The sequence below is a fragment of the Aulostomus chinensis genome, chromosome 2, assembly GCF_037954235.1.
Source record: "Aulostomus chinensis isolate RoL2024-O1b breed Wild chromosome 2, RoL_Achi_v1.0, whole genome shotgun sequence".
Taxonomy (NCBI): Eukaryota; Metazoa; Chordata; class Actinopteri; order Syngnathiformes; family Aulostomidae; genus Aulostomus; species Aulostomus chinensis.
This window is the reverse complement of record NC_141321.1, coordinates 7,533,688-7,548,147: the sequence shown is the minus strand read 5'-3', so window position 1 is coordinate 7,548,147 and position 14,460 is coordinate 7,533,688. Positions and strand designations below refer to the sequence as shown.

General features: G+C 45.8%; 1 protein-coding gene and 1 long non-coding RNA gene across 3 annotated transcripts; both read right to left on the bottom strand.

The window, feature by feature from the left end:
* Positions 1-211: 211 nt before the first annotated feature.
* Positions 212-5,328, bottom strand: LOC147268952 (ubiquitin carboxyl-terminal hydrolase 37-like). 2 transcript variants are annotated; one of them, XM_086225328.1, is made up of 11 exons: positions 5,009-5,262; positions 4,778-4,909; positions 4,389-4,512; positions 4,106-4,257; positions 3,666-3,765; positions 2,960-3,036; positions 2,221-2,332; positions 2,053-2,113; positions 1,571-1,786; positions 1,381-1,447; positions 212-1,257 (listed from the first exon to the last, which is right to left on the bottom strand). In XM_086225328.1, exons 1-9 carry the CDS (start codon positions 5,020-5,022, stop codon positions 1,620-1,622), a joined length of 939 nt encoding a protein of 312 aa, XP_086081454.1. In that variant the 5' UTR covers positions 5,023-5,262; the 3' UTR covers positions 212-1,257; positions 1,381-1,447; positions 1,571-1,619. The 2 variants fall into 2 exon arrangements, with proteins under 2 accessions (XP_086081454.1, XP_086081447.1); XM_086225321.1 differs by having other exon boundaries at positions 216-1,257; positions 1,381-1,786; positions 5,009-5,328.
* Positions 5,329-5,864: 536 nt separating this feature from the next.
* On the bottom strand, positions 5,865-7,150 carry LOC147268951 (uncharacterized). The gene is made up of 2 exons (XR_015119363.1): positions 6,214-7,150; positions 5,865-5,941 (listed from the first exon to the last, which is right to left on the bottom strand). It is a non-coding gene; the product is annotated as an uncharacterized LOC147268951 (long non-coding RNA).
* Between the last annotated feature and the right edge of the window lie 7,310 nt (positions 7,151-14,460).

Here is a 14,460-nt window from a genome sequence, read left to right as displayed (position 1 = left end):
ACAAGTCTCTAGTCCATCACAGGGCCAACACATAGAGACAGACAACCATTCACACTCACAGTCACACCTACAGTCAATTTAGAGTATCAATCAGCCTCGTCCCCTCTTGCTGTCTTTGGACTGTGGGAGGAAGCTGGAGTACCAGAGAGAACCCACACAGGAACAGTGAGAACATGCAGACTCCACACAGAAAGATCCTGTGCTGGAGCCGGGACTGGAACCCGGGACCTTCTTGCTGTGAGGCCACAGTGCTGACCACTGCACCACCGTGCTGCCATATGATGCATTACATCCTCAAATTTCTATGTTACTTCAAATTGCTTAATCTTCATCAGTGAATGCAAGCAATCAGTTGAATATGATCTCCTGTTCATTAAAAAGTGCTTTAGATACCAAAATAAATATCCCAACATTCAATCGACAGATTAAGAACCAAAATAAATGCATTTTGTATTCTCTTATGTTTTGCTCAGTCTCATCCTGTTGAAGTCCATTTCTATCAGCATCAAATCACAACAGGAGTTCTCTCCTGACACTTTACGAGTTGAGAAGTTCTCGCCCCTCTCTCTCTTCTTCTGCTCAGTCTGGTTTGCGGAGCGTTCCTCCTCTCCCTCTCCTCCCTGCCTTTGTGCGATCACCAGTCCATGTATTGCTATTGCTTTCTCCCTTGTGTTGCTCTGAGACGGGGTCCTTGTGGAGTCAAAAGACTTATCATTTCTGCTTGGAGAAAGAAATATTGTTCTACTTAAGTTATGTGTTTAACTGTGTAAGAGGGAGGTCTGCCCACTGGTGTTGTCCTCGCTGTTCTGCTTGATCATCTCACAGGCACCCTCTCAGTCAGTGCAGGCTCACACACACCCTCCTAAAGAACCCTCTGCTAGGATCTGCTCCAGCTTGGTCAGAGGCTTTATCAGTCCTTCTAAACAAGAAGGTTCTGGGATCATTGTCTGGACAAAGTCAAATTCAAGTATTGAAATTTTGAGTACTGGCATAAGGACTTAGTGTCGCACCTGTAACGAAGAGCCCTTCGTTACGATAGGAATGTAGAAAGGTTGCACCGGGGTTGTTTTGAACAGTATTTCACAATTCGCACAATATTGAATTTTGCACAGTAAGTTACAGAGCGGATTTGCACACCGCTACCTATCCAGCTTGCGGCATCTTTATTTATTGATTATGCATATTTATTGAATCATTTAACCATACATTGGTGGCGGTGGTCCTCAGGCAGATGCGGCTGCGCCGGCGTCGCTCCACCTATCAGAAGGGAGATGTGACAATGAGGATTGGAGGCATCGAGCAGCGGAAGGAGGTTTCGTGGTGCCAAAGTTCCGCAGGGTAGAGAGCAATAGGGTGCCAGTGTTTGATAGTGCCACTCACCTTTCTGTTGTGTCCTCCAGGTGTCTGGGTCCAAAAGAATCCGGCCGGGTACCGTCACCAGGTAAACCTTCCGGGAGAGACCACGGTCAGACTTGAGAGGGGGGTGTTGTTGCTTGAATGAACTGGTGGGGGTAAGGGGGGAATACTATCAAGGGGGTACATCAGGCGCCAGAAGAATTGCTGGACTTGCCTCTCTCTGGTCATTCCATGCCACCTCCACCGCAAAGAGGGTCGACTGTTCACAGCACCGTTCTTTCATAGAATAAAATGTAAGCAGTCTCCTCATGCAACGTACAGATGCAGTCCCCAGGTGCCACGCTGACCTCTTCGTCATTGAAAGTCAGCCAGGTGTTGGGGTAGCTGCCAAGGTGGATGTCTGGGCAGTGAACGTGACTCATGTAGTGTCCTGAGACGAGAGGAGTTACTGTTAGATCAGCTGTTTGAACATCCAGGTTTGACAGGTAGAAGCAGTTTGAGAAATCAGAATGAGAGAACTGCCAAAAACCTGTAAATGTCAGCAATTCTTGACAACTGTCACACTAAAGTGATCTATTTAAGTTTGAATATTATACGTAAGAAATTACACGTAACCTTTCAGTTCCTTCAGCAGAATAAAGGTAAAAAGGGATTTGAACTGGGTTAATTCAGTGGGTGTCTGAGTGATTGTTTTACCTGAATCCCCAGTTTCGCCGAAGTGGCTGATGATGCTCCTTAAATGGTACTGAGAGGCTCCCTGAGAAGGAACATGATTAAAAAGTTAGAAGCACACTCAGCAAACGTCAAAACACAAACCGACACACTACGCGTGTTGTAGCTGAACTCAGGTGAGCCATTTCTTACCTGGCTGGAGGGCACCATCAGAGTACTGTGCAGCTCCACTGGATCGCAGATCTTCTCCATACAGAAGTAGTGCTTATTGTAGCGGTAACGCTTGAGATGAAGCATCAGCATTCTGCAGAAGGAGAATGTGAGAAAAGATGTAAGATGGGGGCGGCACGGTGGTGCAGTGGTCAGCGCTGTGGCCTCACAGCAAGAAGGTTCCAGGTTCCAGTCCCGGCTCCAGCACAGGATCTTTCTGTGTGAGTCTCCATGTTCTCCCTGTTCCTGTGTGGGTTCTCTCTGGTACTCCAGCTTCCTCCCACAGTCCAAAGACATCAAGAGGGGACGAGGCTGATTGATACTCTAAATTGACCGTAGGTGTGACTGTGAATGTGAATGGTTGTCTGTCTCTATGTGTTGGCCCTGTGATGGACTGGTGACCTGTCCAGGGTGAACCCCGCCTCTTGCCCGTAGTTGCTGGGATAGGCTCCACCCCCCACGACCCTTAACGGGAATAAGCGCAAGACAATTGATGGATGTGAGCTGGAGTATTTTTGATGAATTATTTCAACACGATGGTCATCAGAATTGTTGAGGTCAGTTCACTGACGTTTCAACCTTCGGTCACCAATGAACCTCAATTCAGTCGAACTTAATTTACATTAGGAGGCAACTAAGTATGAAATAAATTCCGTCTGAGTGATGGAAAACCAAAAAAACAAGCAAATTTGGGAGTGCATGTCAATGGATGGGTGCATACTTGGGCAGGCTCTCAAAGTGGCACCGGTTGGTGGACATCTGAAACCCACATTTGCAAGTGCGTTCCAGATCTTCATCCTGTCACAGAGAGAAAACATACAATGAGTGACACACTAGAACGGTGCTCCTCAACAGGACAGCCACCTCTCTGTGGCCCCCGAACTGTTATTCCTTCACTGTGTGTTTTGGTTGGGACAGCACATCAAGGCAGGGTGGCCGTAGGGAGGTTTGGAAGGTTTTACTGAGTGGCCGGTCAGGCCGGAACTCCAAGTTTATATCACAACTCTGCCCGCGCAGCCACATCACCTTGTGGCTCTTTGTGTAGATTTAAAAAGAGAAGTGTTCTTAACCCCTCCTGACATATTGTTTTGGATTCATGACAGGGGTCATGTTTTGTTTTATTCAACTATTTATTTTAAGTTATGTCAAAATGGAAATGACATTGTCATGTAGTTCATTTCATATTTTTGTTGTTGTTTTGTGTGACAAGGGCATTTTGTTTTGAATATTACAGTGTGATTGCATGCGGCCTGACCGACCTCAATAAATGGACCTTTCACTCGCTGAAGAAAATTGTTTGTCTTTAAGATTTGTATTTGAGTGCGCCTGCACAAGAAAATAAAACCGCTATACACAGAAATCTGTGTGTGTGTGTGTGTGTGTTTGTGATGAGATGATGTCACTAAGGGGCGACAGGTGCATCTTACCTTCAGTTGATTGTACAGCATTTGCTGGACCGAAGCTCCAGGCTCCAGAGACAGAGAGAGATCAGTGAAGTCCTCGTCTCGATGCGACTGGGCTCCGCATCTGCACAGTCAAGGAAGACAAACATTGCATTGTGACCAGTTCACATCTGAGTGATGCACCGGACCTCATTTAGTCCGGTTCATTGAGAATCACTCTGGCGTTGTACTGAGATCTGCTAGTTTCAATAAAAACAATCAGTCTAAACAATCTTTCTAAGCTGAGCAACGGCGCATTGAAATGTTACGACAGGGTGTTTGGCTTGTCACAGGTTAAAGTCCAGCAAAAATGCTTTGATACTGCATTCATTGTGTCAAATGAATGGTGAATTATGAGTAGCTGCGGTTTGCTGCCACCTGCTGTGTGTGCGTGCGTGCGTGCGTGTGAGTGTGTGTACACTCACTTCTTGCAGGTCCTGGTGCTCCTCATTGTGAACATCATGTGTTCTTTTACAGGGCACCTGTATCTCCTTCCTTTACCGGCGGCTACATGCTGCAGAGTTGGTGCCAACGTTTGGACCTGGTTCAGGATTTCATTCAGGAACTCATAAGCATCCTGAACACACACAGATATCAAGGGCTTAAATTTATTGAGGAAGAAATACATGGGCCTATATTCACAAAAATCCAAAGAGTCAAAAGAGGTCCTTAATTGTTGGAGAACTTAGTGGTCAGATGAACACTTACCTTTTGCTCTGAGTCCTCAAACTCTGGAGCATTCATGGAGAGGATGTTCTTGAATAAAGACAGGTGGTGTAATTTCTTGTATGGATCATCAGAGCAGTGGACCCTCACAATGTCCATGAGGCAACTGTAAAGGGAGCAAAACAAATCATTCAAGAACACTTTTGCGAAATGAAGCACCTTAGTAGGAAGTTCAACATGGCCCTGTTCTGGGACCTCCTTGCCCTCCCATGTGCACACATGGATAGCAAAAGGCAGGGAGAGCAGCAGAATTAGCAGTTAACAACTCCATCGACTGCAGAAAGAATCTTCAACAATGAAAAAGTTGGGTTTTCAGAACCGCGCACGCGCGCGCGTGTGTGTGTGTGTGTGTGCGCACATGGCTGCCATACCTGAGTAGTTGAGCTTCAGGGACTGAAACCCATACATCCTCCTGGCCCTGCACATCAGTGATGAAGTCCTCCAGTGCAATCAGGCTCTGGAGGCTGGAGTTCATGTAGCAGTTATTGCCAGGGTTTGGAAACCTGAAAAACAAATGGACAAATTGATTCACATGAAATGAAATTAATTCTGGGTTATTTTTTTATTTTGCTCCTTGAGTGTTTTTGAGCAGATTTACTAACCCACGCCATTCCATCAGTGGGAAATTTACACACTGGAGCCCGGCATCCCATTGAAGGCTGTCTTGTTCAGTTTTTTCCTGTGGAAAAATAAAAATTGTTATCTATTTTTTTTGTGTTTTCAAAGGAAAAAATAAATCTTGGGAATCGCATAAATGAGTCTGAGGTCCGTCAAACACACCACTACTGGTGGCCCCTGGTCTTCCTCCTCCAACTCAACCCCTGTAGTTGAGGTCCTGGTGGCAGCAGCGTCTCTGCTGGGAAAACACAAACAAATGTCAACTTGTGTTTGTCATGCAGCAGGTTTGGTGACAAGAGAAGAGTTAGCTGAATGACTAGTCAACTGACAGAACATCAAATACACTGAGTAAATGAACTCTGTTTGTGTGTGTGTGTGTGTGTGTGTGTGTGTGTGTGTGTGTGTGCGCGTGCGCACGCATGGCTGCCATACCTGAGCAGTTGAGTCTCAGGGACTGAAACCCAGACATCCTCCTGGCCCTGCACATCAGAGATGAAGTCCTCCAGTGCAATCAGGCTCTGGAGGCTGGAGTTCATGTCGCAGTTATTGCCTGGGTTTGGAAACCTGAAAAACAAATAGACAAATTGATTCACATGAAAAGAAATTAATTCTGGGTTATTTTTTTATTTTGCTCCTTGAGTGTTTTTGAGCAAATTTACTAACCCACGCCATTCCATCAGCTGGAAATTTACATATTGGAGCCCGGCATCCCATGGAAGGCTGTCTTGTTCAGTTTTTTCCTGCGGAAAAATAAAAGTTGTTATATTTTTTTTTTGTGTTTCCAAAGGAAAAAATAAATCTTGGGAATCGCATAAATGAGTCTGAGGTCCGTCAAACCCACCACTACTGGTGGCCCCTGGTCTTCCTCCTCCAACTCAACCCCTGTAGTTGAGGTCCTGGTGGCAGCAGCGTCTCTGCTGGGAAAACACAAACAAATGTCAACTTGTGTTTGTCATGCAGCAGGTTTGGTTACAAGAGAAGAGTTAGCTGAATGACTAGTCAACTGACAGAACATCAAATACACTGAGTAAATGAACTCTGTGTGTGTGTGTGTGTGTGTGTGTGTGTGTGTGTGTGTGTGTGAGAGAGTGTGTGTGTGTGTGAGAGAGAGAGTGTGTGTGTGTGAGAGAGAGTGTGTGTCGGGAGGGAGGGGAGCTTCACTATCAGGCCTGTCGGTAGAGTTCCTTACCTCAGTTGTCGGCAGGGACTCTCGTCAACTTTAAGCGTTTCCTGCGGAGGCACAAACATTCTCTTTGGTTTACAAAAGTGGAAAAATAAAGTTTGCAGAGATCCATCCATCCATCGTCATCTTCCGCTTATTCCTACACATTAAGGGTCGCGGGGGGGCTGGAGCCTATCCCAGCGTCAATGGGCGAGAGGCGGGGTACACCCTGGACAGGTCGCCAGTCCATCGCAGGGCCAACATGGAGAAACGAACAACCATTCACGCTCACATTCAGACCTACGGTCAATTTAGAGTATCCAATTAGCCTAGTCCCCAAATTGCATGTCCTTGGACGGTGGGAGGAAGCCAGAATACCCAGAGAGAACCCACGCAGGCACAGGGAGAACATGCAAACTCCACACAGAAAGATCCCGTGCTCGAGCCAGGACTCAAACCCGGAACCTTCTTGCTGTGAGGCCACAGTGCTAACCACTGAACCACCGTGCAGCCCTGTTTGCAGAGATTTCAAATGAATTTAATGTGAGGCCTGGCAAACTTACCGCTGGTGGACCACAGACTTCCTGCATCAAGGAAGCACCACTCTCTGCTCTAGCTATTGAGGGAGAGGTGGCACAATCTCCTGCCGCATTGATTCTGGGGATGAAAACAACCGTTGTCATTGTCAGTAAACCAACAGAACATCAAATGCCTCATGGTAGGTTTCCTCACCTCTGACGCAGGTCAGACTCATGTGCTACTTTAAATTTTTTCTGTGGAGAGACATGTTAAAATCGATTTTTGTTGTTGTTTTTTTACGATTTTGAACAATGAAACTGGCAAAGAATAGAAATGAGTTCGGTGTGAGACGTGTCCAACGTACTGCTGGTGGCTCGCAGTCTTCGTCGTCCCAGGGAAACTTCCTTTTCACAGACTCTCTCACGGTCCTGTTCGTCAAATCCACTTGGCTAATAAACACAATCAAACGTTCATCGTTAACTGATGTTTGCCACAAAACAGGCTTCATTACAAGAGCAAAAGTCAAGTTCAGTCAACCGACAGAACATCAAATGCCTCATGGTAGGTTTCCTCACCTCTGATGCAGGTCAGACTCATGTGCTACTTTAAATTTTTTCTGTGGAGAGACATATGTTAAAATTGGTTTTTGTTGGGATTTTTCCAATTTTGAACAATGAAACTGGCAAAGAATAGAAATGAGTTCGGTGTGAGACGTGTCCAACGTACTGCTGGTGGCTCGCAGTCTTCGTCGTCCCAGGGAAACTTCCTTTTCACAGACCCTCTAACTGTCCTGTTGGTCAAATCCACTTGGCTAATAAACACAATCAAACGTTCATCGTTAACTGATGTTTGCCACAAAACAGGCTTCATTACAAGAGCGAAAGTCGGTTCAGTAAACTGACAGAAAATCAAATGCTTCATGGTAGGTTTCCTCACCTCTGACGCAGGTCAGACTCATGTGCTACTTTAAATTTTTTCTGTGGAGAGACATATGTTAAAATTGGTTTTTGTTGGGATTTTTCCAATTTTGAACAATGAAACTGGCAAAGAATAGAAATGAGTTCAGTGTGAGACGTGTCCAACGTACTGCTGGTGGCTCGCAGTCTTCGTCGTCCCAGGGAAACTTCCTTTTCACATACCCTCTCACGGTCCTGTTAGTCAAATCCACTCGGCTAATAAGGACAATCAAACGTTCATCGTTAACTGATGTTTGCCACAAAACAGGCTTCATTACAAGAACGAAAGTCGTTTCAGTCAACCGACAGAACATCAAATGCCTCATGGTAGGTTTCCTCACCTCTGATGCAGGTCAGACTCATGTGCTACTTTAACTTTTTTCTGTGGAGAGACATATTTTAAAATTGGTTTTTGTTGTTGTTTTCCGATTTTGAACAATGAAACTGGCAAGGAATAGAAATGAGTTTGGTGTGAGACGTGTCCAACGTACTGCTGGTGGCTCGCAGTCTTCATCGTCCCAGGGAAACTTCCTTTTCAAGGACCCTCTCACGGTCCTGTTGGTCAAATCCACTTGGCTAATAAACACAATCAAACGTTCATCGTTAACTGATGTTTGCCACAAAAAAAGGCTTCATTACAAGAGCGAAAGTCGGTTCAGTAAACCGACAGAAAATCAAATGCCTCATGGTAGGTTTCCTCACCTCTGATGCAGGTCAGACTCATGTGCTACTTTAAATTTTTTCTGTGGAGAGACATATTTTAAAATTGGTTTTTGTTGGGATTTTTCCAATTTTGAACACTGAAACTGGCAAAGAATAGAAATGAGTTCGGTGTGAGACGTGTCCAACGTACTGCTGGTGGCTCGCAGTCTTCGTCGTCCCAGGGAAACTTCCTTTTCACAGACCCTCTCACGGTCCTGTTGGTCAAATCCACTTGGCTAATAAACACAATCAAACGTTCATCGTTAACTGATGTTTGCCACAAAACAGGCTTCATTACAAGAGCAAAAGTCGGTTCAGTCAACCGACAGAACATCAAATGCCTCATGGTAGGTTTCCTCACCTCTGATGCAGGTCAGACTCATGTGCCATTCAAGGTTTGTTTGTTTCTCCTGTGGAGAGATGTGCTTTATATTTCTACGTTTCAAAAGCTGGTAAATAAAACACGCAAAGAATATGAATGAGTTGAATGTGAGGCGTGTACTACTGAACATACAACTTAGCCTTCCTTCTCAGGGACAACCTGACGGTCAAATCTCCTCTGTTAATAAACTCGAGCAATTTTCATTGTTGTTTGCTTGAACAGGCTTTCATACAAGAGCTTCACTGAGAGGTTGGTCAGCTGTAAGAAGATCAATGCATCATCCTAATCAGAACTGCTGTCATCTTGACTGACTCCAGTCATCACAGATAAAGATGACAGAAGATGAGCGGTCCCCTGAAAGTGCCTGATGACAGCAGCCCTCCAACTGTTGATGCTGGACAACCATGCAATGAAACCTCACTCACCCACCCACCCCCATGCGAATAAAGGCTTTGTTCTTTGGAATGATTTTTTTCCCCCCTTCTTCATCACATCACAAAATATTCTAGAGGTCCAAATGTTCAAAGACAATGGTGGTGGAGGGCCATGATTAGCACTTTACATTGCAGCTTGGTAAAAATATGGTAATAGTATGGTAATGGACAGGTGTTCATGAGGTCTTATTTAAACAATACACCACATTTCTTTTCTTTCTTCTGCTCAAGATGGCGGCGCGCACGGACGCAGCGGCTCCAGGCTCTGCACTACCCTGCACCCTTGTGTGTTTTCTATGTCTTTTTCATCTTCTCTGGATACACCCATGCAACGGAAACCCCATTTACAGCCGCCAGGACCTGATAGGGATCGGATTTAGGGCAGAAACTGAAGTCACAAACGCCTTTTCACGGTCCCTCAAGAGATAGCGAGATCGGCGGGAGCCCCTTGGATTGTTGTCGGTACCGGCAAGCGGCGGAGACGGCGAATGAAGAGGAAGCAGAAACGCGGATGGCTGACTCGTCACATGGGCAAACACTTGTCACACAGTTCTACAATCTTGTCACACAGTTCTACAATTAGCAATCAGAGCTTTAGCATGAAAGGGCAACAGGTGAGCACTTCTATTTTGGAGCAATGGATGCCAACAGAGGCAGAGCCAGAGGAGTGGGAGTCGGAGGGGGAGGACATGGATGAGGATGAGGAAGACCAAGGACTGTAATTTCAGATGAGATCTGAGCCACTTTGGTTGCCCGTGTGGTCAACCATGGTCTAACATGGTTGACCACACGGGCAAAGAGGACAGCCAAATTTGAGCAGGTACACTGTGGCATCCATCATCCGGACTTTCCGAAATGAGAATAGGTAAGAACATCGCAATGTGTGCAGCGATTTCCCACCACGGCATCATCCACCACCATGCTACCCTCGGCCCCTATAACACTGCCCCTCTGATCACATTCCTGGACACTCTACACACCACACTCCAGATGAGTTAGATGACCCAGAGCAGCTCAGGTACATTGTCTTTGGGATAATGTAAGTTTCCAAGGAGCTGCTCTGATTCCGAACTGGTTCACTGCCCACCCACGCTTTTTAGTTGTTTATTTTCCTCCATATTCTCCATTCCTCAATCCGACTTTTTTTTGCCTGTAGATGGAAGGTGTATGACCAGTAAGCACAAACATGTATAACCCTTCGCCAAGCTATGGAAGATGCATCTGGAGATATAACACTTGATTCTTTTCATGGCTGGGTTCACCATGCCAGGCGATAGCTCCCGATAAGGTGTTGGAGCCTGACCTGAACTGAAGACAGGATGCAGCATCGGGTTTTTGTTTGTTTGTTTGTTTTTACTGTAACTGCGTTTTTCTGGGCTGCACGGTGGTGCAGTGGTCAGCACTGTGGCCTCACAGCAAGAAGGTTCGGGGTTCGAGTCCCGGCTCCAGCACAGGATCTTTCTGTGTGAGTCTCCATGTTCTCCCTGTTCCTGTGTGGGTTCTCTCTGGTACTCCAGCTTCCTCCCACAGTCCAAAGACATCAAGAGGGGATGAGGCTGTCCGGCATCTTTGTGATGGTTGGGTTGTATACTGTGTACATTGTTTTGTTGGGAAAAATAAAATGTATTTGTCACCGTTCCTCATTTGTTTGTTCTGGTTATAAAAACTATATTCCAAAATATTTGACATCTGTCTGCAGTGTAACACTAAACAAAAAAGGCATTATGATGAATGCAGAAAAAGAGCTTTCCTTTCATCGTAGTGTTTTATGTAGAGCACATCAGTGTTCTACTGACTCTTATAACTGTCTACTCATTTAAGGTTTGTGTTTGTCATTTGACAACAAAATACCATTTTGAGAAGAAATTACCTTGTTTTGAAAGTAAGGCTTCATTTTGCAGGCGAAGTGATGGGTTTTGCCCACTGTGTGTGTGTTTTTGGATTTGTGTGTAGAGTTCTGAGACCATGAGGCTTGCTTTCGGAAAATGTGTGCAGGCAATCGAGAAAAACTGTAACACTTAAACTGAAAGACGTAGAGCTGAGGGCAAGTTGGGTCTTTGTCTCCTTTGACATTGTAGCTGGCATTTCATCTATTTTTTTTTTTTTTAAATATTGAGAGATTCAGTTACAAGTCCGTAGCTGGAGTGACCTTTTATATCACAAGAACTTGAGGCAGATGGGCTTCAAGGCCCTGTGTAAGTTCTAGAATACACCCATGCATGACCAGATATGTAACAATTTGTGGTTCGGGAGAGTTACTTGATACAACTTGTTCTTCGTGACTCAGTGAATGTGTGCAGTTGAGTTGTGCCCATACAGACACCAAACTGTCTGCTCACCAACCAACCAAAGATGGTGCCCAGGGGCATTGCAACGGGGAAGGACACACTAGCTTATTGCTTGGGGGCCAAACTGTAAAGGGGCCTCTCATGGACTACTGATGACATTGGTCCAACCACAATCAAGAGAACCCACTTGATTTTTTTTACGACCATGTACACGAGACTACAATTACCAAAAGTGCCCCCCACCCCCATGCAACTAGCTGAGGATTGGGTGGTGGCTGGACAAGTTGGAGGTTAAGTCCCTTTTGGCTCCCTACCTGGTGGTCCCCAGATCAAAGCAAATTCCCAGTACTCAAAAGTGATGTCATATTTCTGTTTATATTTCAAAAAAGAAGCATCATTTATAGATGAAGAAGGTTTTGCTGAGAAATGAACTGAGCGAACCAGTTTGGCATGAAAGGAATTTGGATCATTATCTAACGTATGTGGATCCGCCTAAACTAGAGCCAGCGACAGATGTCAGCGCTCTCTCCCTCTCTCTTCAGTTTTCTTTCCATGAGCACTCAAAAGACAAATGGCACTTCCCCTTCACTCCCGGTGGCACTCTTCCCATACAAGTGTCCTTGGAAGAGTCCCTGATGATGAGAGGGAGAAACGTAGAGTGCAGAAGTGCGATACCATCATGAGCTGCAGAGTGAATATTCCTTCCATATTTCTTCATCAGGGCTGCACGGTGGTGCAGTGGTCAACACTGTGGCCTCACAGCAAGAAGGTTCCAGGTTCCAGTCCTGGCTCCAGCACAGGATCTTTCTGTGTGGTGTCTGCATGTTCTCCCTGTTCCTGTGTGGGTTCTCTCTGGTACTCCAGCTTCCTCCCACAGTCCAAAGACATCAAGAGGGGACGAGGCTGATTGATACTCTAAATTGACAGTAGGTGTGACTGTGAGTGTGAATGGTTGGTTGTCTCTATGTGTTGGCCCTGAGATGGACTGGTGACCTGTCCCCGCGACCCTTAATAGGAATAAGAGGAAGACAATGGATGGATGGATTTCTTCTTCTTCTTCATCATCTCTTTCGTTGCGCTTGTTTGTTTCTGCCTTTTCACTCCAAAGTTTACTCCCCTCTTGTGGCAAGGCGAGCGGTGGGGAACAGTTGCTGACAACGCCACCTGGGGGCTTTCACCCCAGGATATAAACAAAATTTCAAAATGACCAGGCTTCCATTTGAACAAAGGCACACAGTTCGAGAGATACCACAGGACAGGACCGTGATTTCCAATTATAAAAATACTTTTATTCGAAAAATATTTTAAAATGAGCAACAGACTAAATGAATACCAATGGATATAATAAGGAGTGCAAGAGGAATTACCGAAAGGAAAAGGGGACAGGGCTGGGGCTTACCACGACAGCGGTAACTAAAAGGGAGGGATCCAAAAAAACTACACTGCACCCATGACACAGCAAACCAAAAAAAAAAACGTGAATAAGGAACCACCACCAGGGGGGACCGCTGCCGCTCTGGGCCCTCAACACCTGTCAAAGAAAAGAAAAGAACACCATTAAAAACATGAAATTAAGGCAACCCTCACACACGAACCAAATATCGCTACCACAAACAACCCAACAGAAACTGTTTTACATCCAAATGATCAAATGGGGAGCAGAAGGCAATAATAATAATAATAATAATGATAATGATAATAATGGTTCTAAACAATAAATCAGATATAACCCACAAAAACAGTAATAATTCAAAGAAAGAAATAACAAATAAAAAAGGAATAAACTCAAGTAATTAAGGAAATGTCTGCCCCTCTAATTAAAACCAGTCTCCAAGAGGGATGGCTCAGGGCCGATGAGGGTCGGGATGCCCTCTCTTGGCCCACGTTGAGGCTCTTAAAAAGGCCGTAGTGCACGGCTTTAACCGCAGTTACTGGGAGCAGAGCTCGTTATGAGCCGAATCAGCAAAAATCAAAAATGAAGAAGACGAGAAGAGAAGAAGAAGAACCAAAACAGCAGCGAGGCTCACAGCGGCAATTGACGGCCGCGCGCTGCAAAATAAACAAGTTAACCTAATTAAAATGTGGATATAGGGCATTACAAAATAACAAATGCCAAGAATAAACATTTCCTACCGGAGAGCAGAATCGTGTCGTCAGACGAGGTAGGAGGAGGAAGCCCGCAGCCCAGACTACACAAACGATGGCCGGGAGAGGATAATCAAAACACCACAGATCATCGGCAGCTTGATATGAAAGGCAGACAACTATGCGTCTTACCCACAAAAAGCGCACCACGCACACATCGGCCCAAGGGAGACAGCCCAGCTCCCGGTAACACCACACTGCTGAACGGAGCAAAACCGGAGTAAACACGGGGCCCGTGACACTGAATAATCGAGCAGAGCAAGCATGCATACCTTTGTTTTGTAACCCGATCTGCTGGCCAGCGAGACGCCACCACGCACGGCTGTTGGCTCTGTAAAGGAGGGAGAGGAAGCGGAAAGGACGGAGAAGGGTCCGACGAGGGCTATTTATAGGTGACCACTCACTAATTGTCTGCCACACTGCCCCTCACGGTGGGGAGTGTAGCGCTATCCTGCCACATCTACCCCCAGCTTTTGTGTCGTCGGCCCGACGATGAAACAAAAAAATTACAAATGCTAACACCAGGGCCTGAAAATGGCCATTTGGGCATTATATACAGACTGTACTGGATTACCATGCTGGTCTGCAGGTAAGGGGAGATGGTAAGGGTTGGAATGGTGGCCAGCTGTAGTGCGAGCCGTCCGACGCGGAACTTGCTGACTGGTGCTGGGTTGCTCTAAGGGGGACAAAGAATAAAAAGATGGTACAATGCCCCTCGATGTAGGAAATGCACTTGAGCTGGCCTGAACCTCTGAACAGGTTTCAGCGGAGGAACTACTCGGGCCCGCAGGAGGTAAAGGTGTTTCGGGTACCAAGAGCCACAAGTCACCATCACTGAGGGAGTCAGC